The 25,718-nt window shown below is 41.9% G+C and overlaps 1 protein-coding gene across 5 annotated transcripts in view; it reads left to right on the top strand.

The window, feature by feature from the left end:
• The window catches only part of rgs3a (regulator of G protein signaling 3a), a 288,184-nt gene that overhangs the window by 118,753 nt on the left and 143,713 nt on the right, over positions 1-25,718 (top strand). For 3 of the 5 annotated variants that reach the window (XM_034192752.1, XM_034192750.1, XM_034192751.1), the window contains 2 exons: positions 12,672-12,783; positions 25,456-25,499. In XM_034192752.1, coding sequence (XP_034048643.1) covers positions 12,672-12,783; positions 25,456-25,499 — 156 coding nt within the window. Of the gene's footprint in view, positions 1-8,302; positions 8,398-12,671; positions 12,784-17,783; positions 18,004-25,455; positions 25,500-25,718 lie in introns of those variants that run through there. The other 2 variants (XM_034192753.1, XM_034192755.1) reach the window with 2 other exon arrangements.

The following is a 25,718-nucleotide window of genomic DNA, read 5'->3' as shown; positions in this document are numbered from 1 at the left end:
ATGTTTAGCTTTATTCTGATGTCATAAAGTCAGTCCAGCAGTGCTGTTATGTTGTATTTAGATCTTCATTCATTGGTGGTTAAATTATGAAAAAGTGTTTGGGCTGTCTGCACACAGTTGCTCACAGAAAGCCAGATTGTCAGTGTGTGTTTGTGCACTCTAAGGCATTATGTGCATGGAGGGGTGGGGTGGTGGGGAAGCACACATCAGGTCACACAGCAAAACTTTAGCAGGTTTTTACACGACCATGATTCTATAGTTGTGAAAAACACTTCCTGTCGCAGCAGGGTGTGAAGTGGGGGAGTGTCATTATGTTAAACTGGTCATATTGTTCAAAAATATTGATCTACATTATACCGTTAAATATGGTTGAGGGTTTACGTAAAAAAAATAAAAAAAAATCAGTGTTGTTTGTCTTTTCATGTAGAAATTCTCCTGCTATGAACAAGATTCAGGCCAGAAACATTTCTCTGTCGTATGTAACAGCTGTTCATATTCAGTTTCTGGAAGACACACACCTAGAGTTTGCAGGACATGCCCCACAAGGGATGGGGAAAAAAAATCAATACAATATAGGGATATTGGATTTGATACAAGAATCGATTTTTAAAGTCCACAATTGATATAATTGAAATAAAATTGCTGGTGGAAACGAGGTTTATTCAGCGTTCCTTGAGCAGATGGTTGGCCTCATCTGACTAAACAGCCACAAGAAAACATTATTGGTGGACCACAAGAAATTTCCCTGGAGATCAAACTGAACACTGATGATTATTTGTGCAAAAATTAAGGATGGAGCGAGTTTTTACTTGTTTAAAGGGTGAGATGCACCGACTGGTTGGGCCTAGGCAGGGAGTCTGAGCACCGTGGAGCTGACTCTCGGCGGATAAGTAAAACAGTGAAGAGATGTCACTTAGACCACAGAACGTATTAATCCAGAATGGCTAAAGTGGTTTCCTGCATGATGCATTATGGCACAAATCACGATATAACAATTATGTATAACTGCCAACTGCAATAAACAATTTTGACCACTTTTCATGCAGCCAAATCTATGGTTAAAGATACACTGGCAAGCAGGCATACAGTTTACTTAAATTTTTATTATTTTGTTAATGACCAAATGTGCAGTATGGTTCTCCTGTGGAATAAAATACCCTCAAAAATGTGATGTGCATTACAATGTATATACAGTCTTAAAAGTGGGTTATTTAACTGTTATCAGTCTTCTGGTCTTACAACAACCAAACAAATCACAATATATTGTAATATCAAATTAGAATAATTGTAGAATTGTATTTCTCCAGTATTGTGATACATATCGAATCAGCAATCCAGTGTCATGATATATATCGTTTTGGGAGTTGTATCATCCTAGACCAAATGCCCACACAGTTTGCATCGAATATACTGTATATATATACGGTCTGTTAGAAAAGTATCCGACCTTATTATTTTTTTAAAAACCATATGGATTTGAATCACGTGTGATTGCGTCAGACAAGCTTGAACCCTCGTGCGCATGCGGGAGTTTTTTCATGCCTGTCGGTTGCGTCATTCGCCTATGAGCAGGCTTTGAGTGAGGTGTGGTCCACCCCTCTCATTTATTTTTTATTGCGAATAAATGTCTGAACGATTTGGAGCTTTGCTGCATCAATTTTTTTCCAGAAACTGTGAGAGACCTCCAGGTGGACACCATTCGAAAAATTAATATGGCTTTCAGGGACGATTTTATGGGGAGAAAAAGATTTTATGTGCTGGAAAAGTGCTGATATTCACGTCTTTTCACAATTCCTGTGCTAGTCAGATGACATACCGGATCAAGACAGTGTCCAGTTTAAAAATGAATGGCACATTCCACTGTTACAGGAGTTTTTGTCATGGAAAGAGAAGCTGCTCCACCGCACGTCGCAATGCAGCCGCTCGGCGCAAAGCAACGCCGTGATGAAGCCTCACGGGACATGTTCTGGCATGTCCAGCTCATGCACAATCACAATCGGATATTCACACGACTGGAAAGCAACCGGAATCCGTCTGAAATCCATCTGAAAGCTGTCCTGAGAGACCAACACCGAGGTGGTTTTGTCCCGCGTAATTAACGGAGCCGTTGCGCGTCCCTCCGCTTTTCTTTCCATGAAAAAAACTCCTGTAATGGTGGAAATTGCCGGAGAAAGTGCTGATGTCCACATCTTCTGCCTTTTTGTGAAAGTCAGACGAGGTCCCGGATCAACAAAGCTTTCACGTTGGAAATAGGGATGGGTATTGATAAGGTTTTATCGATATCGATGCCATTATCGATTCTGCTTATCGATCCGATTCCTTATCGATTCCCTTATCGATACCTCGTGAATTTTGTACTAAAAGTAGGCTATACAGGTTTTCTATGTATTTCCTTGAGTCTTAAAGTAAATAAATATGAAATTAGTCACTGTATCCTTGATGTCTGGACATAAATAAAAATAAACAAAACTCTGTTTCGCTTTGAAGTTATTAATTCAGACTGAATTCTATTGTTCTATCTTGACTTGTCAGAGACTTGTCCCAGTTAGTAACTTTAATCCGCACAAAAGTGAATCACAACTCATATTCAGGGATGAAAGTGGTGAAAAACAAAAGAAGCTGAAACCCAAAATTACCCCCTAACACCACCTGCACGAAAATGTTTGAATTCTAGAAGCTCTGAAATGCAATCTGGGACTATTCCAGACAATAAACTGGAGTGAGTGCTGAATCCATTTAGGTGAGAAAAAAAAATACAACTTTCCTTATTCAAATTCATTCCAGTAGTATTCTGCTCTTATCATTTACCTGTTGGTAAATGATATAATAATTGATCAACATATTGATTTATTCTGCCTAACAGAAACCTGGTTACAGCAGGATGAATATGTTAGTTTAAATGAGTCAACACCCCCGAGTCACACTAACTGTCAGAATGCTCGTAGCACGGGCCGGGGCGGAGGATTAGCAGCAATCTTCCATTCCAGCTTATTAATTAATCAAAAACCCAGACAGAGCTTTAATTCATTTGAAAGCTTGTCTCTTAGTCTTGTCCATCCAAATTGGAAGTCCCAAAAACCAGTTTTATTTGTTATTATCTATCGTCCACCTGGTCGTTACTGTGAGTTTCTCTGTGAATTTTCAGACCTTTTGTCTGACTTAATGCTTAGCTCAGATAAGATAATTATAGTAGGCGATTTTAACATCCACACAGATGCTGAGAATGACAGCCTCAACACTGCATTTAATCTATTATTAGACTCTATTGGCTTTGCTCAAAAAGTAAATGAGTCCACCCACCACTTTAATCATATCTTTGATCTTGTTCTGACTTATGGTATGGAAATGGAAGACTTAACAGTATTCCCTGAAAACTCCCTTCTGTCTGATCATTTCTTAATAACATTTACATTTACTCTGATGGACTACCCAGCAGTGGGGAATAAGTTTCATTACACTAGAAGTCTTTCAGAAAGCGCTGTAACTAGGTTTAAGGATATGATTCCTTCTTTATGTTCTCTAATGCCATATACCAACACAGTGCAGAGTAGCTACCTAAACTCTGTAAGGGAGATAGAGTATCTCGTCAATAGTTTTACATCCTCATTGAAGACAACTTTGGATGCTGTAGCTCCTCTGAAAAAGAGAGCTTTAAATCAGAAGTGTCTGACTCCGTGGTATAACTCACAAACTCGTAGCTTAAAGCAGATAACCCGTAAGTTGGAGAGGAAATGGCGTCTCACTAATTTAGAAGATCTTCACTTAGCCTGGAAAAAGAGTCTGTTGCTCTATAAAAAAGCCCTCCGTAAAGCTAGGACATCTTTCTACTCATCACTAATTGAAGAAAATAAGAACAACCCCAGGTTTCTTTTCAGCACTGTAGCCAGGCTGACAAAGAGTCAGAGCTCTATTGAGCTGAGTATTCCATTAACTTTAACTAGTAATGACTTCATGACTTTCTTGCTAACAAAATTTTAACTATTAGAGAAAAAATTACTCATAACCATCCCAAAGACGTATCGTTATCTTTGGCTGCTTTCAGTGATGCCGGTATTTGGTTAGACTCTTTCTCTCCGATTGTTCTGTCTGAGTTATTTTCATTAGTTACTTCATCCAAACCATCAACATGTTTATTAGACCCCATTCCTACCAGGCTGCTCAAGGAAGCCCTACCATTATTTAATGCTTCGATCTTAAATATGATCAATCTATCTTTGTTAGTTGGCTATGTACCACAGGCTTTTAAGGTGGCAGTAATTAAACCATTACTTAAAAAGCCATCACTTGACCCAGCTATCTTAGCTAATTATAGGCCAATCTCCAACCTTCCTTTTCTCTCAAAAATTCTTGAAAGGGTAGTTGTAAAACAGCTAACTGATCATCTGCAGAGGAATGGTCTATGTGAAGAGTTTCAGTCAGGTTTTAGAATTCATCATAGTACAGAAACAGCATTAGTGAAGGTTACAAATGAGCTTCTTATGGCCTCGGACAGTGGACTCATCTCTGTGCTTGTTCTGTTAGACCTCAGTGCTGCTTTTGATACTGTTGACCATAAAATTTTATTACAGAGATTAGAGCATGCCATAGGTATTAAAGGCACTGCGCTGCGGTGGTTTGAATCATATTTGTCTAATAGATTACAATTTGTTCATGTAAATGGGGAATCTTCTTCACAGACTAAAGTTAATTATGGAGTTCCACAAGGTTCTGTGCTAGGACCAATTTTATTCACTTTATACATGCTTCCCTTAGGCAGTATTATTAGACGGTATTGCTTAAATTTTCATTGTTACGCAGATGATACCCAGCTTTATCTATCCATGAAGCCAGAGGACACACACCAATTAGCTAAACTGCAGGATTGTCTTACAGACATAAAGACATGGATGACCTCTAATTTCCTGCTTTTAAACTCAGATAAAACTGAAGTTATTGTACTTGGCCCCACAAATCTTAGAAACATGGTGTCTAACCAGATCCTTACTCTGGATGGCATTACCCTGACCTCTAGTAATACTGTGAGAAATCTTGGAGTCATTTTTGATCAGGATATGTCATTCAAAGCGCATATTAAACAAATATGTAGGACTGCTTTTTTGCATTTACGCAATATCTCTAAAATCAGAAAGGTCTTGTCTCAGAGTGATGCTGAAAAACTAATTCATGCATTTATTTCCTCTAGGCTGGACTATTGTAATTCATTATTATCAGGTTGTCCTAAAAGTTCCCTAAAAAGCCTTCAGTTAATTCAAAATGCTGCAGCTAGAGTACTGACGGGGACTAGAAGGAGAGAGCATATCTCACCCATATTGGCCTCTCTTCATTGGCTTCCTGTTAATTCTAGAATAGAATTTAAAATTCTTCTTCTTACTTATAAGGTTTTGAATAATCAGGTCCCATCTTATCTCAGGGACCTCATAGTACCATATCACCCCAATAGAGCGCTTCGCTCTCAGACTGCAGGCTTACTTGTAGTTCCTAGGGTTTGTAAGAGTAGAATGGGAGGCAGAGCCTTCAGCTTTCAGGCTCCTCTCCTGTGGAACCAGCTCCCAATTCAGATCAGGGAGACAGACACCCTCTCTACTTTTAAGATTAGGCTTAAAACTTTCCTTTTTGCTAAAGCTTATAGTTAGGGCTGGATCAGGTGACCCTGAACCATCCCTTAGTTATGCTGCTATAGACGTAGACTGCTGGGGGGTTCCCATGATGCACTGTTTCTTTCTCTGTATGCACCACTCTGCATTTAATCATTAGTGATTGATCTCTGCTCCCCTCCACAGCATGTCTTTTTCCTGGTTCTCTCCCTCAGCCCCAACCAGTCCCAGCAGAAGACTGCCCCTCCCTGAGCCTGGTTCTGCTGGAGGTTTCTTCCTGTTAAAAGGGAGTTTTTCCTTCCCACTGTAGCCAAGTGCTTGCTCACAGGGGGTCGTTTTGACCGTTGGGGTTTTACATAATTATTGTATGGCCTTGCCTTACAATATAAAGCGCCTTGGGGCAACTGTTTGTTGTGATTTGGCGCTATATAAAAAAATTGATTGATTGATTAGGTTGCAGCAGTTTTCTAGTTTGGCAGATAGTTCTGGAGGAAATCACTGAAGAAATTAACAAACTGAAAATATGGTTTGACCGAAACAAACTGTCATTAAACTTAAATAAGACAGGGATGAAATGGAGGAGTAAGAGACACTAGGTGTTCACAGGAAACACATTTATTTCTGTATGTATTTATTTATTTATGTATGTTCATTGTTAGTTGTTTTTATATTTTCTGTTGTGTTTTTATTCAGGTTCTTTTTGTCTCTTGTCGTGCTTCTTCAAGAATAGTGCCAACAGATGAGACTTTCAGTGAACATCCATTTTTATTATCCTTCAGCCTTGTAGCACCACACCCGAACCACGCGTAACCTCCTTCCAGCCACCCCCCCTGTCTCCTTAACTTCCTGTTAGTCTGAAACGTCTTCAAAATAAAAGCATAAGAATAATCTTCAATTCTACCACATCTCCCCTTTTTAAAGAAACATTTGAACTGAGACAAAGTGTATGTGTAACTAGTTGTAATAAATCTCAAACTCTTATGCCTTCAAGAAATTCAATATGTTCTTCTGAACAAAACATTTCCCGGATACCCCCATATGTCCACCATCCCATGTTCTCATAAGTCCAGTCTCAGGTTTTATCACCGCTCTGCCAAACCTAGTTCTGGTAGGGGCAGGTGTTACTGTCTTTTGAGCCTGATTATGGCCCTCTGGTTGACTTGATGTGTTTGAGACAGACTCTACTGGCTCAGTTGGTTTGCAGGGTGTCTTGAGCCTGAAGAACAGTCTCTGGCATGGGAACAAGATGATACCTGTTGCGTCTGATGGTGCCTGTGAGACTGTCCACTACATATGAGTGGGGTGTGGAATGTGTTGAAACCACTGTACCCTGAGTCTTGGTGTCAGTAATCCATACAGGCTGTCCAGGTGTGAGCTGACGTAGATTCCTCACCCGGTGTCTCTTGTTGAACGTGCTTGCATCTTTTATCTTCCTCTCTCTTTCTTTCTCTGCAACGGTGGCTCCATCAGGAAGCTCTGGGCTGAGAAGAGAGGGGTGCTGAGGCACTGGCGTTCGAAGTCTGCGGCCCATCAGCAGTTGAGCAGGACTGTATCCGTTAGATGTTGGGGTAGCTCTGTATGCTAACAGAGCGAGGTATGGATCTTTAGCTTTCTTTAGCAGTCTTTTCACAGTCTGCACGTCTTTCTGCTTCTCCATTGCTTTGAGCAAACCTTGGGCTGCTTGTAACATGTTTGAATCCATAGGCTGATGAAAAGTCCTTGAACTGATGGCTGGAAAACTGTGGGCCGTTGTCAGTGAAAAACAGTTCAGGGATGCCAGGTGCACAATGACATCCTCTGACTGCATCGGTGTTTAGCAATCTCCACAAATCTTGAATAGTAGTCCACTACAAGCAGGTAATTGCAGTTGTTTAGTGTGAATAAATCTGCTCCCATCTTTTGCCATGGCCTCTCTGGGAGCCCACTCGGCAACAGTGGCTCCACAGGGTTGGTGCATTCTCTGATGCAAGTGGTGCAGTTTGTCACAAGTTCATTTAGTTGCCTGCTTAGGCCAGGCCACCACACTGTTTCTTCGGCCCGCTCCTTGCATCTCGTCATCCCTTGGTGTCCTTCGTGAAGAGCCTGTAGGACAGAGCTGCGCATTGCTGTGGGAATGACGAGTCTGGAGCCTTTTAGTAACAGTCCATCATGTACAGTTAAGTGCAGTTCTTTCTGACCAGTACGTTTTCACTGGACCTGTGACCTTACTGTAGTCTGGCCAACCTCTGACAAAAAGACATCACTTCTGAGCAAGCACTGTCTTCTTTCAACTGGTGCCTCAGTTGTGCCAAGTATGATGAGCTAGCTGGCATGTTGTGGATTAACTCATCAACATAGATGCTTGTTTCTTCTATTAAGTCTTTGTCTGCCAACTTTAAGTTTGGGCTTGTGGAGACAGGTGCACGTGAGAGAGTGTCTGCTGTGTGTAGATCTTTGCCTGGTGTGTGTGAGATAGAGTAACTGTACCACATGACTCTAAGTCTGAACCGCTGGATTCTGGGAGGGAGCTCAGTTAGTGTCTGGTGACCCAGCAGGCTGACAAGTGGCTTGTGGTCTGTCTCAAGTAAAAAATGTCTCCCAATGAGGAAGTCTCTGAACCTTTCGCATCCCCATGTTAATCCAAGTGCCTCTTTTTCCATCTGAGCATATCTTTGTTCAGTTTCAGTCATTGAACGTGATGCATATGCAACCGGCCTCCACTGTTCTTCCTCTTTTTGCAGAAGAACAGCACCCAGTCCATACGAAGAGGCGTCTGCTGACAGTTTTAGCTCTTTGTTGGGGTCATAGAGTGTCAGCACTGGAGGTAAGATCACTTTTCAGCTGATCAAATGCATTCTGTTGTACAGAGCTCCAGATCCACTCATTTTTCTTAGAGAGAAGGTCTCTCAGTGGTTTGTCCTTCTCTGCCAGCCCTGGGATAAATTTCCCCAGCTGATTAACCATGCCCAGAAAACTGCAGACTTCACCTGTGTTAGAGGGTTCTTTCATGTCTCTTACAGCTTTTGTCTTGTCTGGGTCTGTCTGCACACCCTGAGCAGACAGGATGTGACCAAGGAACTTGACTTTGTGTGTGCTCAGCTCACACTTCTCCATGTTTAGTGTGACGCCGGTCTCTTGGAGCTTGTTCAGTACCACATGAAGCCTCGTGTCATGCTCCTCTTGATCTTTACCCCATATGAGAACATCGTCCATGTGGCAGACGACGCCCTGCAGCCCATCGAGGATCATGGACATTCTCCGCTGAAAATGTTCTGGGGCTGAGGCTATACCAAAGGGTAATCTGTTGAAGAAAAAACGGCCAAAGGGAGTGATGAAAGTTGTGTCGTGCTGACTCTGAGGACAATGGGATTTGCCAAAACCCTCTGTTAGCATCTAATTTGCTGAATAGTTGCGCTCCTGCGAGGGATCCAAGCATCTGCTCTACTGAAGGTAGTATGTATTTCTCTCTGCAGACTGCTTCATTGAGGCGGGTTAGGTCTGTGCAGATGCGCACCAAACCATTTTTTGACGGCACTGGAACCATCCCAGAGCACCATTCAGTTAGTTCTTCCACTCTTGAGATGACTCCCAGACTCTCCATTCTCTGCAGTTCCTCTTTCACTTTGCTCAGTAGAGGAATAGGAACACGTCTTGGTGTTGATAGGGAAAAGGGAATGGCATCTGGCTTAAGTTTAATTGTATATGGCTGCTGCAACATCCCTATGCCTTGACAAAGTTTTGGATAGGACTCTGCTATCACTTTCTTATCTATGCTATCTAGCCTGGAGACAAGGTTAAGCTTCACGCTAGCTGTTCTGCTTAGGAAAGCTGTACTTAAGTCTTTTATTACATACACATCCTCTTGAATCACCTGCTTCCCTGTACATAGTGACTGTGTATTTGCCTATGACAGAAAGTGGTGTACCACATGGGCCAAATAGTGGTCTGTTTCATTTAAATGTCTTTGTCCGCAATGGTGTAGTATGTATGGGCTGGAATAGCTGAGACATCCGCTCCTGTGTCTATCTTAAACCTCACTCTGTGGCTTTTTGATAGTCAAATCTGTGTACCAGGGGTCTGTGTCTGCATCTACTGAGCCGAGGAACAAAGGAATGTCTCTGCAAACTGTACTCGTGTCCACTACATGTACTGCTTTGGGTGACTTGCACACTTTACTGTAGTGTCCCTTTTTCCCACATGTGTGACATATCACATCTTTTGCTGGGCATAGCCATTTTCCATGTGCAGGGGTTTTTCCAAACCTGTAGCATTGCTGGCAGTCAGTTTGTGTTTTGGGCTTTGTTGCCAGGTTTTTCTGTTGAAAAGATGTCTTTGGTGTGGGCTGCTTTGGTTTCTTATGCTTTGCCGCCACCGCATCAATTTCACCTTTGGCTTCTCCCCTGAGATCTGTTTGCTGTCTTTTGATCACTTCCGACTGCCGTGCCATGTTAAGTGCCTTCTCCAAGGTCAAATCTCTGTCCAGCTGCATCCTCTCTGCTAGACTTGTGTCTCTGAGTCCTACAACAAGGCGGTCTCTTATCAACCCGTCGTGGAGTGCACCATAGCCACAGTTTTCAGCTAAGCTATCCAAAGCAGTGATGGAGTCCACTGTTTCATTAGTCTGTTGTACCCGTTGGTTGAATTTTGCCCTCTTGTATATTACATTTTTCCTCGGCACAAAATATGTTGCAAAGGAGTCTTTTACTGCTCCGTATTGTTGTCTCTGTGCGTCGGTTAAAGCTTGGCCCCGCAGTATATCGTCCGCTTCGTCCCCCATGCAGTAGATCAATGTGTTTACCTGGTTAGCTTCAGAGCTAAGATGCAGGTTGCTGGCTAGTCTGAATCTTTCAAACCTTCTAACCCATTTCTCCCAGTCCTGGGGTTTAGAGGAGTCGAATGCTTCAGGAGGTTGAATTGTGAACGTTGCACTTGGAGGTGGGTTAGCAGGGTTAAGCTGCAAGCTGGGGAGCCTGTGTAATAGCCACGTTAGCATTAGCACTGTCCGTCGTCATTTTTTTTTTTTTTTTTGACGAGTCTCAGGGAAAAAAATGCTCTCCCACTGCCTTTCCTCTGCTTCTTACCACTATCGCACTTCTGACACCATGTCGTGCTTCTTCAAGAATAGTGCCAACAGATGAGACTTTCAGTAAACATCCATTTTTATTATCCGTCAGCCTTGTAGCACCACACCCGAACCACGCGTAACCTCCTTCCAGCCACCCCCCCCCCCCACCCCCGCGTCTCCTTAACTTCCTGTTAATGTCTGAAACGTCTTAAGAATAATCTTCAATTCTACCACATCTCTTTCTCTAAAATTGTATATAATAATCATTAGATTATTAATATATAAGCAAAAATAAATTTAAGGAATATTACAATTTGAAAACAAATGCACCCGAACGTGATGACGGCTGCAATTGCTAAACGCTAACTTTTAACATTGAAAATGCCATAGACATGCTAACGCGTTAGCATCGCTCCCGTTTTTAAGTTATAAAATACATCTATCAACTGTTTCAGAAGACCATAACAGCTCGGTTTAACATAGAAAAGGTAAATAATACTCACAGACGTATGCTCTTTGGGGTTTTAGCGGGGGAAAATTAAGCGAAAGAAAGAAATAAACGAAGCAATGACCGAAGCATTGCTTCAATCTGCGAACCACGCTTCGATTGGTTCAAGGCTCAAAGCAAAGCCGCGCTGCAGAAAAGTTGATTAAGGACCAGCTGCAGGGTCTGTAATCAATGTAGAGAAATGATCATTTTCCTGACAAACACCCGCCAAAACAACGGCCACTCTGAAGGACCGATAACAGAATCGTTAAGCACAAAGCTTATTGATGTCGGTGGATCGAATCATTTCTTAACGATACCCATCCCTAGTTGGAAATGATCTGGTTGTTCCAGCGGGGTGTCAGCCTGTCGATGGGGGCTGGGAGCGCACCGCGCTCTCAGCAGTTGTGGGCCGTCCTTAAAGCGGCAGTAACACCCCGTAATCTGTTTAATCCCCATAAAATTGTCCCTGAAAGCCATATTAATTTTTCGAACAGTATCCACCTGGAGGTCTCTCACAGTTTCTGGAAAAAAAAAATTGATGCAGCAAAGCTCCAAATCATTCAGACATTTATTCCCAATAAAAAATAGACGAGAGGGGTGGACCACACCTCACTCAAAGCCTGCTCACAGGCGAATGACGCAACCGACAGGCATGAAAAAACTCACGCATGCGCACGAGGGTTCAAGCTTGTCTGACGCAATCACACGTGATTCAAATCCATATGGTTTTTTAAAAAAATTATAAGGTCGGATACTTTTCTAACAGACCTCGTATGCATGCAACCAGTGGCAGTTGTTACTGATAGGGTTTTCTATATATCAGCAATATGATTATCAAATATTAATGTCTTTACTTTGATGTACTGTCTTTGATCTTGTCTTTGATTCGGTTCTCTATTTTCATATATACATATACGCATGTGTGAGAGTTCATGTACCATTACTCTTTTAATTAATCAATCATTGTCAAAGCAATCATATACACTGAACTGTTCAAGTAATCATTAAAACTGCTCACACAGGAAAGTGAACACATGATCTTTGGCTTAGTGAATATGCAGACTGTTTTGCTAAAGCTATGTTTTTGGTAAGCGCAAATGCGCATCTTTAATTAACGGGTCAGCCTTGAGGGAAGAGCGGTGTGACCGGCACACTGGTTCAGGGCTGAACATTGTTATTGGAGGACTAGGAGACTGGAGGCTTAAAGCCATAACAGTTTTCATATCAACGTGAGACCAGACTCTTTTTCTTGTTTTGTATTATATGCTTGTATGTAACTTTATTCAATAAATAGGAGAGGCAGATGGGCGGGGCCCTTCGGAGTGGACAAGACTGTTGTTGGCAAGGGGTCATGCTCGTTTGCTCTCTCCTGATCAGGAAAAAGAAATTCAGTGTCTCCTGCATGATTATTTTCTGTGTTAACTGAGTTGTTCTTTTCAGGTCCAACTCTGAACAACTCTGACAGTTACCCTCTCAGCTTCACCCCTTTATCCTCTCTATATCACTCTTTCATTTTTTTGCTTTGATCTTTGCCCGTCTTTAGGTTACGGTCTTTATTTACAACGACCTGATGCTTGTAACGAGAGAAGATGAGCCAGGCAGATGTAATGTCCTTCAGAGTCCACTGTACCTACGACATCTTCGGCTCCAGGACGGTATGAACACAGAAACACAGCTGCCACTGAGTTATGTGCGAAAGTTCTGCATTCAACTGATATTAGTGTACGAGAGAGAAATGGGCATTGGATTTATACGAGTAGTGATTGAGGAGTTTTAAGCCTGACCCAGAAAAAGTAGGGCGTGATTCTCCATCTTTTGCATTCTGAGGAACCAACATTTCTCTACATTGTACCCAGTGAGTCAAAACTTCACACATTCATGAGAAATGTTGGCTTTTCAGAATGCAGAAGATGGAAAACCAACGTTTCTCATGAATGTGTGAAGTTTTGACTCACACACATGTTGGCTTTTCAGAACGCAGAAGATGGAAAACCAACATTTGTCATGAATGTGTGAAGTTTTGACTCACACACATGTTGGCTTTTCAGAATGAAGAAGATGGAGAACCAAAGCCTACTTTTTCTGAGTCAGGCTCGAAACTTCTCAGTTGCCCCTTGTACTGTAGCTCTGCATGACATGGAGGCACATAAATGGGGCATAATTAGTATAATCTGAGATCACACAGTTAATTCAGCAAAATACTACTACTACTACTGAAAGTAATAGTAATAATAATAAATCAAATATCCTATACAAGTGTAATCAAAGCAGAGTTCATCTGTAATTACAGAATCTTGATTTCTGTTTAAGAGCTCCATTTCCCAAAAGGAAAAATAAGACTTGAACTTCATCGACCCTACAAGGATTACAGTGATGATTTCACTTGAATTTAACTACAGGATGGTTCAGGAAAAAATCCCCAAATTCCTGTTACTTTGACTTTTTGAATTACTTAGTAGCAACATATGTTCATAAAGACAGAGTTGTTTGTGTTGGATGGGAACAGGAGTGTAGTCTGGAATCATGGGCGGGACACAACCAAGGATGAGGGCTACCATCTATTTCAGGGGTCACGATCAGGGCAGACCAAAATAGATTAATTTATTTTTAATTTTTTTAGCTGGTTTATACAGAAAAGGTATTTTAATGCCTGTCTCGCTATTGATATAGGATATATTTTACTCTAGGCAGCATGTGGATTAGTGTTTAGCACTGTTGCCTCACAGCAAGAAGGTCATGGGTTCGATTCCCACCTGTGGCCTTTCTGTGTAGAGTTTGTATGTTCTCCCTGTGTTTGCATGGGTTCTCTTTGGGTGCTCCAGCTTAGTCCCACATCCAAAGACATGCAGGTTAAGTGGATTGGAAACTTTAAAATTGTTCGTAGGTGTGCGTGCGATTGTGAATGTGTTTGTTTGTCTATTTGTGGCCCTGCGACAGGCTGGCGTCCTGTCTAGGGTGTACCCTGCCTCACTCCCTATGACTGCTGGGATAGGCTTCAGTCCCTCTGTGACCCTTAACTGGAGTAAGCGGTTGTAGATGAGTGAGTGAGTGATATTTTGCTCTATTCTTTCGTAACCCGATCTCACGGCAAGTTCATGATGACAAAAGCGATTTAATCTATTAGTTTGTGATACTCTCACAAAATATAGTAGATTTTCGTGATAGTATCACAAAATTTGGGGTGACACGGGGATGGGGCATTTGAGGTAGGGTTTCAGGTTAGGGTTGAGGTTAACATTACTCAGTGATGGGTGACCATGTCACAAAAATGTATTAATACATTTTGTGATGGTATCATGGAAAAACACCAAAAACATGAGACTGTACTGTCTGTCGCTGATGCTGCAGTTTGTAGACTACTGTATAATCGAGGATTTGTTTCTGGATGCCCTTCCGGGCACAACTCCGGTCCAACTTGGAGAAACATGTGCAGCTCTTGGGGTTCATAAGTGGTCTCATCAGGACCGACTGTGCTTAACATCTGACACCTGATGGGATCAGGTGTACACAGAGTCGTGTGGCTGCCAAATTATAATGTGAAGGATTAAAAGTTGAGAGATGTATGCCAGGCATCAGTTCTGTTGTAATGATTTCGAGCAGTAAACAAACCTCAAAATGAGCATTGTATTGTCCAGTCGCCCAACAGTATCGTAATGTGTGCTGCATGAGGATGCTAAAAGCTGTCATAGTAAATGGGGTAATATTTTTGAGATTAGCGCTAATTTACAGGGTAACACGTTTTAGTAGGATCTATTGAGATGATGAGTTGTGTTGTTTAAAGGTTCTCTTGGCGGAAGCCTCTTTTGTGTTGTGAGCACTTTTATTGTGTTGTGGCTGTTTTTCATGTTTTGTGTGAATTTGTTGCAGACAAGTTAACAAATCAAATGTGGGTTATATTTCTTTGTTATTCTCAGTTTGGAAGATGTTTTTTAATGGAGCATCCTGTTGTAGAATTGAAGCAGTCTTTTTTTTGTATTCGCATTTTCTGCATTTGATAGTGTTGTGACCTCTCCATGCTACTGTAGAATGCTATATTTTAACAATATGTAAGGGGGAAAATGTTGGCATACTGCTAAAAACTGTGGATTGCTACAAGTACCTGGGTGTCCACATTGACAACAAACTGGACTGGACTACAAACATAGATGCTGTGTATAAGAAAGGTCAGAGCCGACTGTACTTCCTCATGAGGCGCAGATCTTTCAATGTCTGGAGAAATATGTTGCCGATGTTTTAGCACTCGGTGGTCTCCAGCGTCGTCTTCTACGCTGTAGTGTGCTGAGGCAGCAGGCTGAAGGCAGCTGACATGAACAAACTCAACAAACTCATCAGGAGAGCTGGCTCTGTCCTGGGGGTGGAGCTGGAGTCTGTGGTGGAGGTGTCAGAGAGGAGGATGTTGATGAAACTGCTCACCATCCGGGAAAACACCTTGCACCCCCTGCATGCCACACTGATGTCCTGTCAAAGCACCTTCAGCCAAAGACTGAGGCCACCGAGGTGCACCACAGAACACAACAGGAGGTCTTTCCTACCTGTGGCAGTCAGACTGTATAACTCCTCCCCCTTCTGCAGGATGAATACATAACAATCAGAGTGTTTCAGTTACTCAGAGCAATGTGCAGTACTGTCTTGTGCATGTGTCTTTCAGTCATTTCGCATAAACTTGTACTCAGTGTTCTCACTATAAAAAGAAAAGAAAAAAAGCACCGTTTACTGTTTCGGCACTCTGGCAAATGATTTCCTTCTGGATTAATAAAGTTATTTCTTATTCTTACACACTTGCATGAGCAGCAGCTTGCTCTGCGACTTTGGTGGGGGTGTTGGAACATAAAAACGCATTCATGTTTTCAGCTAAGTTTGAATGACCCACTTACGATTTGCTTCTTGAATGAACACAAGACAAATTTAAAACAAAGCAGCCTAATGCGGTGTAATCTGAGCTCCTCTGCCCTCCTCTGCCCTCCCCACAGACGGCACTACTGACCTCCACACATCACTCTAACAATTACTGATCTCCAGGGCAGGGATGCAGTGCGCCATGTGTATGTTTCACGAGCGGACACACACAGACATGCATCTCCAGCCCGCTGCCTGTCATTGTTGTTTCGATTTGGCAGGCTCGCTCAGGAAAGAGGCACCGGCGGATTGTGTTTGTTTCAGTGAGGGTGTGTGTGCAGTGACATGCTACGAGTTCAGTGTAGGGGCTTTCCTGTGTTCGTGTCACCTCTGATGATACCAGACTGCAGGGCGTGGGAAAAAAAGTGATATCTCGCTCACATTAAAGCACCAAATTTACCAAATGTGTCAAAACCAAAAGGTTTTATGAAGCTCTAAAGGCAATGCAGCTTCATGTTATGTGGCAGAATAAACAGGAAATACAGCAAAACCAGGTGTGCTTTTAAATTTGTGTCAGGATGTTTTAAAATCCATGAATTTAACCTTAAAAATATTTTGAGCTTTTCAGTGAAAGGCCCTTTAACTGTATGTGCATGATATCATTTGGCTGCTTTTTGTTGAAAATCCAAAATATATTCAATACTGACCTCTGCTGTTCATTGTTAAAAACACAGTTTTTTAAATGGGTATGATATGTATTTTTACATTAATGATGGCCACTAAAAATCCTTTCCTGCAACCAAAAATTAATTGACAAATTTGAAATGGGCATTTAAAAGGTGGATGGGGTTGTTTTGTTCCAGGTTACAAAAAGTCGGCCATCTTGAGATTTTTTTTATGACCTGTGTCTACTGCAGGTATAATTTCGGTCAGTTTATCTGGGGTGTTGCCTGCACTGTGTAGATCACAGCAGAAGATCAGAAAAATGTGTTTTTGATATTTCTGCAGACACTGATACTCATGTTTTTGTTTTTTTTTCCTTACCCTTTCTTGTACTTTTTTTTGTTTTTAAAGTGGAATATTTGTAATATGACGTAAATGTCAAAGGCGAGTCGATCACTCAGAGGTTCGGTTCCTCGCATTCTTTTAATATGACTGTTGTTGTCAAGAACAACTTGTCCTTTAAGACCTTTCCTTTGAGTCCCAAGAAAGTCGTCATTTTGGTAGATTTCTGTACGTACCGGTTTGCTTACTTTCCTGTGCTGTTTATAGGCCAAACTTGTGGAGGTTTGATGAGTATATCCAGTGTTGGGTCAACATTACATATCAGGTTACTGTAAGTGCACCACAGCAACACCAACACCCACCACAAGCACCTATACCTTCACTGAGATTTCACTCACCACATTCACACTGAGACAACAGACAGGACAGCCAAAGAACACCTACATCATAGCTTCAGAAGATGCTTACTGACAGGGTGATACCTGACACTGCAGGGAGGAGCCGGCCCACCATTCCTTCAGTATGTCGACCATCAGAGTGATCAGACCAATACTAGGTGTATCCACCCACTAAAATCTGGCCTCTTCCACGTCTGTGGATCAAAGAGAGCACAGCCACTGCAATGTACAGCTTCCCAAGCTCCCACGACATCAGGTGTAAACCATCAAATATCAGCAAAATTGCAAAGGTGGTGAATCAGCTAAGGGCAGGAAAAGCTCCATGGATCTGTGGGGCGGGAGTAAGAGTGAAGCTCCTCCAAGTGGGTGGAGATGCTGTTTTCCTAGCACTGCAAGCAATCTTTGTTTTGATGTGGGAGATGGGTATCATCCATACTGACTAGAAGAAAGGACTTGTTATCCCACTCTGAAAAATTAAGGGTGATCCCCAGGATTACAGGGATATTACATGACTCTGTGCTGGGCCACGTACCTGAACGGAGCATTCTTCACGGTGTCAGTTCCTTGCTACTCAGTAATGGGAGTGGTGTGGTTTCATGCCCAGGGAGTCAACCATTTACTGCATCCTAGCTAAGCGTGAGTATCGGCAGTGCTTCTTTGTAGTCTATGTTGGTTTATCGTAAATGTTGACCATGTTGCTCTGTAAAACGTTAAGGAATCACAGAATGCCCAATAGGTTGCTTGATATCATAACCAGCCAATACACAAGTACTTTGAGTGCTGTGTATAACCCCAATTCCAATGAAGTTGGGATGTTGTGTGAAATGTAAATAAAAACATGTAGAAAGTTCTCCATATTCTCTGAATCTTCTGATTGTATTGTGGACTGTAGATGATGGAATCCCTAAATTCCTTGCAATTGAATGATGACAAACATTGTTCTTAAACTGTTAGACTATTTTTGGGAGATGCTCCTTTTATACCCAATCATGACACTCACCTATTTCCAATTAACCTGTTCACCTGTGGAATGTTCCAAACAGGTGTTCTTTGAGCATTGATCAACTTTCCCAGTCTTTTGTTGCCCCTATCCCAGCTTTTTTGAAACATGTTGCAGGCATCCATTTCAAAATGAGCAAATATTTGCACAAAAACAATAAAGTTTATCAGTTTGAACATTAAATATCTTGTCTTTGTCATGTATTCAATTGAATATAGGTTGAAGAGGATTTGCAAATCATTATATTCTGTTTTTAGTTACATTTTGCACAACGCCCCAACTTCATTGAAATTGGGGTTGTAGAGTGGAGATAGAACCGCTGACTTCTTCCAGTGAATTCTGGCCTTTGTCAGGATTGGTTATTGCTCTTACCCAGTTCATTGTCTGCATGAACTGGGTGTTGGGTAGGATTATGGAATTAAGCAACTTAGTTGCCTTTGTCTGGGTTTGTGACTATCCTTGATCAAGATCCAGGCTGCCAGTGACTTTCTGGACTCAGCGATCTGAAATATCTGTAGGCAGTAAAACTGTCAATCTGGTTGAGAGATTGACTTTTCTCAGCAGTGGAGTTTATGTCTCTGGTGCCTATGCTTTTGAGATTCAGACACATCTTATGGAGTGATGAGGTCCATAGTTCGAGGTGTTTTGTGATGGCACCACCTTTGCAGGAGATCGAAGGTCCAAACCTTTAGAGTTCTGGTGCTTCCTTTCTTACTATATTGGTATGAGACTTGGGAGCTAAACACTGACCAAATGTGATGACTATGCATCTTTGGTAATATGTATATGCCCCAGACATGAAGGAGTGAAGCTCTTCAGCATCTCACCATGCCATTTAGGTCCTTCAGACATTTTTTTTCAGTAAATGCTTCTGGGGAGCATTAGCATGACTAAAACCCTTCAGCTTTTTTTTTGGGGGGGGGGGGGGGGTTGCCTGACAAAAACCCTCACCATCTCATTTAGGTCCTTCACACTTTATTTCAGCAAATGCTTCTGGGAGCATTAGCATGGCTAAAAACCTTCAGCTTCTGGGGGGCTTCACCACCCAAGCTCCCCAACTAAGGCCCTCTTAACCCCCCACCATTTTAAGCATTTTTCTTTATTTGCATCTCGCATGCCTAGAAAGTCCTCACTGTCTCATTTAGGTCCTTCAGACTTTATGTTCAGTAAATGCTTCTGCATATGCTTCCAAACCTGACCTAACCTGACCTTTGCTGATACTGAAGGACATTTATGAAAACTGGCTTTACAACAACAACGTTTCTTTTGGAATGCAATGAGCTGCACTCAGTTATAACAAATTTAAAAGCACATCATGTTCATAAATATCATGCAGCACGCCGCACTGGATGTTTTGCTCTGTGTGTGTGTAGAGACAGATCCACAGTAGGCAGCACATGGTGTCCCAATTACTTTTTATTGGCAGCTTTTATTACAGCCCCAACAGCACAGATAAGCTTTGTACCATTTATACATGTGCTTACTGGAAACTGCAAACTTAATGACAAAGATTAAAGGCATAGTGATTTGCTGAATCATGATTTAACAGTGGCTCGCTTGAGAATTTGGTGTTAATTAGTGCATTGTTAGTAATGCACCAACATCTCTCTGCTTCATGGACCTGTATCTGGAATATACTGCAGCTGCAGAACTACACACATAGCTGCGCGAATACAAACATATAATGTAATTTGGCACGACTGCACATGTGCGTTTGTGTGTATAAGTAGCTGTTAAGTTGAATACATTTTTACCATTACAACCGGAACCACCCCGCTCTTTGGCACCAGAGAACAACAGAAGGAAGAATGAGAAGAGAGAGTTTGCAGGGTTGAAAAGATGAGCTCCATCTCTCCAGAACATATTTAATCATTATTATGAATGCCACCCAAGGGCCAAGCCGTTTGTCGGCGTGATCTTACACATCACACACGATTGTCAATCACTATGTGGCCTCACGTGTGTGTTTACTCATGATTAAAAGAGTAATCATCAGCAGAGCATATAGATTATTTGGTTTGGGGGGCATTCGATTAAAACCATATATCTTGAGTCCAGACCCACGGGCTTGCCTCACAGAGGGGCAAGTTTACTGAATTATAGGTGGATGGAAGCAGCTGCTTTAAAAACGCTGCCTTATGCGCATTTTGATAAGGAGCTAGTCGATTTCTGTCAGAGCGAAACTGAAGCAAAAATGTGCAGGGTGCAAAAGAGGGAAGAAAACATGGTGAAAGAATGAACAAAAAGTGAGATGATAGTCTGCTTACAATTCAACTTGATTGACTGTTCATGGCTGAAGATACAATTCATTCAAAGTATTTTTACCAATCTGGAAGATGTTTTGGCACAAAACATAAAAGTTTAGTTTTTTCCTATTCCATAAATTTCAATGTGAAATTCAAAATAGAAGCGATTGGGACACCATACACATAGACTGAGCAAAACATCCAGTGTGGTACTCTGCATGATATTTCTGAACATGATTTGCAATCAGTAGTTTAGTTGATTACGTTTTGCCAAACATGAAAGGTGACAACAAATTAGTTTTTCTTCTTCTTCCCCTTCAGCTGCTCCTGTTAGGGGTCGCCACAGCAGATCAATTGTTTCCATCTCACCCTGTCCTCTGTCTGTATCTTCCTCTGTCACACCAACCACCTGCATGTTCTCCCTCAGCACATCCATAAACCTCCTCTTTGGTCTCCTTCTTCCCCTCCTGCTTGGTGGCTCCATCCTCAGCATCCTTCTCCCTATATAACCTGGGTCCCTCCTCTGCACATGTCCAAACCATCTCAATCTCTGACTTTGTCTCCAAACTGTCCCACCTGAGTTGTCCCTCTAATATGTTTATTCCTAGTTCTGTCCACTCTCGTCACTCCCAAAGACAGTTGCAACATCTTCAGCTCTGCCTCCTGTCTTTTTGTTAGTGCCACCGTCTCGAAGCCGGACAACATAGCTGGCCTCACTACTGTCTTGAAGACTTTCCGCTTCACTCTTGCTGATATTCTTCTGTCACAGATCACTTTTCCCACCTTTCTCCACCCACTCCACTTTGCCTGCACTCTCTTCTTCACCCCTCTTAACCACACTCTCCATTACTTTGGACAGTTGAGCCCAAGTATTTAAACTCATCTACTTTCCCCACTCCTACTCTTGGTAACTGCACTCTTCCACTGGCCTCCCTCTCATTCACACACATGTACTCAGTCTTGCTCCTACTGACTTTCATTCCCCATCTCTCCAGAGCATATCTCCACCTTTCTAAGCTAGACTCATCCTGCTCTCTACTCTCACTACAGATCACAATGTCACCTGCAAACATCATAGCCCATGGAGACTCCTGTCTGATCTCATCAGTCAACCTGTGCATCACCATTGTAAACAAGAAAGGACTCAGAGCTGATCCATGGTGTAATACCACCTCCACCTTGAATGAGTCTGTCATTCCTACTGTGCATCTCACCGCTGTCACACTATCCTTGTACATGTCCTGCATTACCCTCACATACTTCTCTGTCACTCCAAACTTCCTCATGCAATATCACAACTCCTCTTTTGGCACCCTGTCATAAGCATTCTCTAAATCCAAAAAACACACAGTGTAACTCCTTCTGGCCCTCCCTATACTTCTTCATCAGTACTGTCAGAGCAAACATTGCATCTGTTGTGCTCTTTCTCTGGAAGAAATCATATTGCTGCTCGCAGATCTTCACCTGTTTTCTAAGCCTAGCTTGCTGCCTTTTCACTCTTCATTCTCTTCATAGCTGCCTTCACTTCATCCTTACTAATCTCTTACACTTCCTGATTTACTCTTTCCACATCATCTGGCCTTTTCTCTCTCTTATTTTCTTCATTCACCAGCTCCTCAAAATATTTCCTCCACCTTCTCAACATACTCTCCTGGCTTGTCAGCACATTAGCATTTGATCCTTTTACCACCCTAACCTGCTGCACATCCTTTCCAGCTCTGCCCCTTTGTCTGGCCAATCAGTGCAAGTTGTTTTGTCCTTCCTTAGTGTTCAACTTCTTGTATAGCTCACTATATGCCTTTTTCTTAGCTTTTGCCACTTCTCTATTCAACTTACATCACATCTCCTTTTACTCCTGCCTACTTTCTTCATCTCTCCGAATATCCCAATTCTTTTTTGCCAGCCTCTTTCTTTTTATGCTTTCCTGGACAGCTTTGTTCCACCACCAAGTCTCCTTGTCTTCCTTGCGCTCTGCAGATGTCACACTCAGTACCTTCCTAGATGTCTCCTTCACCACATCTGCAGTTTTTTTTTCCAATTAGTGTGCGCTGGGTGGCTGCTTGGTGGTTAAATAGTATATTTGTATAATTGTTCCGAATGAAAACCAGCGCAGGCACATTTGGGCATGTGCACATTCAAATATATTTTTTGTTATTATTATGTTTTTTTTCTTGATGGTGAAACTACTGCTGTAGTGATTCTTAGAAGGCCCCCAATTGTCTCCCTGTGTTCACTAAACACGTGTGTAATGTTGTGAATGTCACACACTGGCAGCCGTGGCGCACCTCACTTTTTAACTTCAGTGCATGTGCTGCGCTGAGCTCACTGTGTTTACGGCCTCATACACACACTCCCACTAACATCTTTCCAGTTTCATGTGTATGCCATTTGACAGGGTACTAAATAAACTATCCCTGCATGTTTTCACATCATTTCTAGTCCACCTGTGTGCACCTTATCCACTCTTATATGCCACCCTGTGCTCCTCCCTTTTCCTGAAGTAGGTATTCACCACAAGGATTTCCATCCTTTTCACAAAATCAACTATTATCTGCCCTTCTACATTAACAAATTACTTTTTAAATGCAAAAAAGGGCCTAATTTTAACATATATATATATATTTAAATATCTATCTTAAACACCCACAGTGGATATTTCTGAACACAGAATTCATGGTTTCCTGGTGGAAAGTTGGTACTCTGCCTGTGAAAGTTATCTAGCAGCCCAGCCGGCCCATCTGTTTTCTGAAGGCCTGTGAATGCAGTGTAGATGATTAATCGGCACCCGTGGTGCACGTGCAAAGCTTGCACATTGGCCTTGTTGCCTCCATGCTGGAAATCTGCAATACTCCCGGTGTCAGAATAATTTTTAAATAAGAATCTGATGTCACACGGGAGGTTCTGGGAAGGGCCCCAATACATCATCCTCACCCATTCTCCTGTAATAAACGTCTCATCCATTATCTTCAGGTTTCAAAAATGCAGCAGTGCGTTCCTCATTCTTGTCCTGTCTATGTTGACTTTCTTTTCCCTTCTTTTCATTTTCATCCTGTCTGTCCCTTGCTTCCTTCAGCCAGTGTCTCGCCTCATCATATCTATACTTACATCTGTCCTTCTTTTTGGTATTACTTTTATTTACAGTATCTACCACACTCTACATTACATTCATCCATTTTATTTCCCCTTCAAAATTATTTATCCCATAATCTTAAGAATTTGCAATTATCTTTTCTCTTTTTTGAACATATACTGTTCATCTGGAATGGTGTCCTCCCCCTGGAATTACCCTCTTTTTTTTTAACCAATTTTATAACTACATCAGACCCGCTCTAATGTTTTCATGGTAACCCTTTGGTTGCACTACTTCTCGGAAAATAATTTCCTACACTCGGACAATACTATTCTCCTACCTCAAAGGATTATTGGAATCCATCTACCTTGTGAAAGCTACTTTTTGCTGCTCATTTATGGGTCAATCTGGATGTCAGAACACCTCTCCTTAAATGAAAGTAAATGTACTACTCACTCATTGTCACAGAGTCTCTGACGTTCACACTTCCTTTAGGTTTGAGGAGCTTGCAACCATTCCTCTTGCCCAGGAATGACTGTGTCTCCCAAAAAGAGGTTTCAGGTGGCACTGCATCGTCCATCGGTGAGAGGAGATAGGTGTGGAGCTCCTGGCTGGCTCGCCAGACTGTCAGAATAATTTTTAAATAAAAGTTAGAGATCACACGAGATGAAACAAATAAGTTTAAAGCCCTTTAATGAGTACTTCCAGCAAGGGAACACAGTCAACAGTGTTCACTGAGCTCTGGGCTTGAACACTCTTGTATAGGAGGAGCATGAAACTGCCAGTACAACACATCTATTATGCAGGCATGTATGGGTCATCTGCTTTTGGTATATATGGATAGCTTTGTTGGGTTTCACAAGATTAGCCTCTGGTCAGGTCACAGTTTGCACAATCCGCATCCGGGAAGACAATTACAACAATTTCTTGTGCAGGGTTCAAAGGTGTCAGTAGTTTCTGTATGAAAAAAAGCATTCTGTCGCAAAGATGCTATCACAAGGTTGCATGAGCATATAAATTTTCCTCACACTCGGCTTTTTAACGGCTTAACGAATCCTAACGTAATGAAAACTTTTAAGTGAAAATGTAATAATAGTGTAAGGTGCCAGAGAACTTTGTTTTGAATGAGTGGATTACTTAGGGAGACACAGATGAGGGAGTGTTAGCAAAGACATTTTGGCCATGTGGTGCACTTCTCTGGACATGGTCCAGCATGCAGGTCCCTCAGTGTTGGGGACCCCACAAACCAAAGCCCACGGTTTACCTGGCTGTAGCACATAGATGCCTACTTTTGAGAGGTGGGGATGGACAAGCACTCTGCCTAACCTGGATGTAACTATGTAACTGGATGTTCTATGAGTAGCTCTTTAATGCAATGCAAAAAGATTTTTAATGCTTTTTGTATCATGATACATAGTCGTATATCCATTAAGAGAATTATAGATTGAAATATGGATTTCTATATAAAACAGCCAGGTACAAGAACTGCTTCTTTCCACAGGATTGTCACCCTGATGAACACGATGATGAACTCCTGTTGCACAAATATGCAGAACAGCTGACCAAAACTCAGACATGACAAATATAAACCTCATACATTATTGTATATTCTTGTGCATATACTATATATTGCCTTTTGCATAGTGCCCTGCTTAATGTTTTTACTGTAGGCACTACAAGGGCTATGTTAAACCGGAGTCAGACTCCTTTTACATGCAGACATACTTGGCCAATAAAGCTGATTCTGATAATTGTGTCTCTGTGTTTTTCAGATTATGTTGAAGAACTGCGATTCTATCTCATTCACATGACAGAGGTGAGAGAAAGGATTTTGTGTGTGTATGTTAAAAAAAAAACAGAGTGAGACGACGGTCTAATGTGAACATCCTTTTTTTGTGTGTGACCGGAGGGGCAATCGACTGGTGGAAATCACATTACAGGGCAGGCACAAGGATTAGCAGAAAGCTGTAATAAAAATGTCTTTTATCTGTGTTTTTCCTTCTTTTTAACTCCATTTTGTATCACTTTGTCTCAC

The sequence above is a fragment of the Thalassophryne amazonica genome, chromosome 17, assembly GCF_902500255.1.
Source record: "Thalassophryne amazonica chromosome 17, fThaAma1.1, whole genome shotgun sequence".
NCBI classification, from domain to species: domain Eukaryota; kingdom Metazoa; phylum Chordata; class Actinopteri; order Batrachoidiformes; family Batrachoididae; genus Thalassophryne; species Thalassophryne amazonica.
Note: the sequence above shows the minus strand (reverse complement) of the source record. Positions and strands in the feature narration are given on the sequence as shown.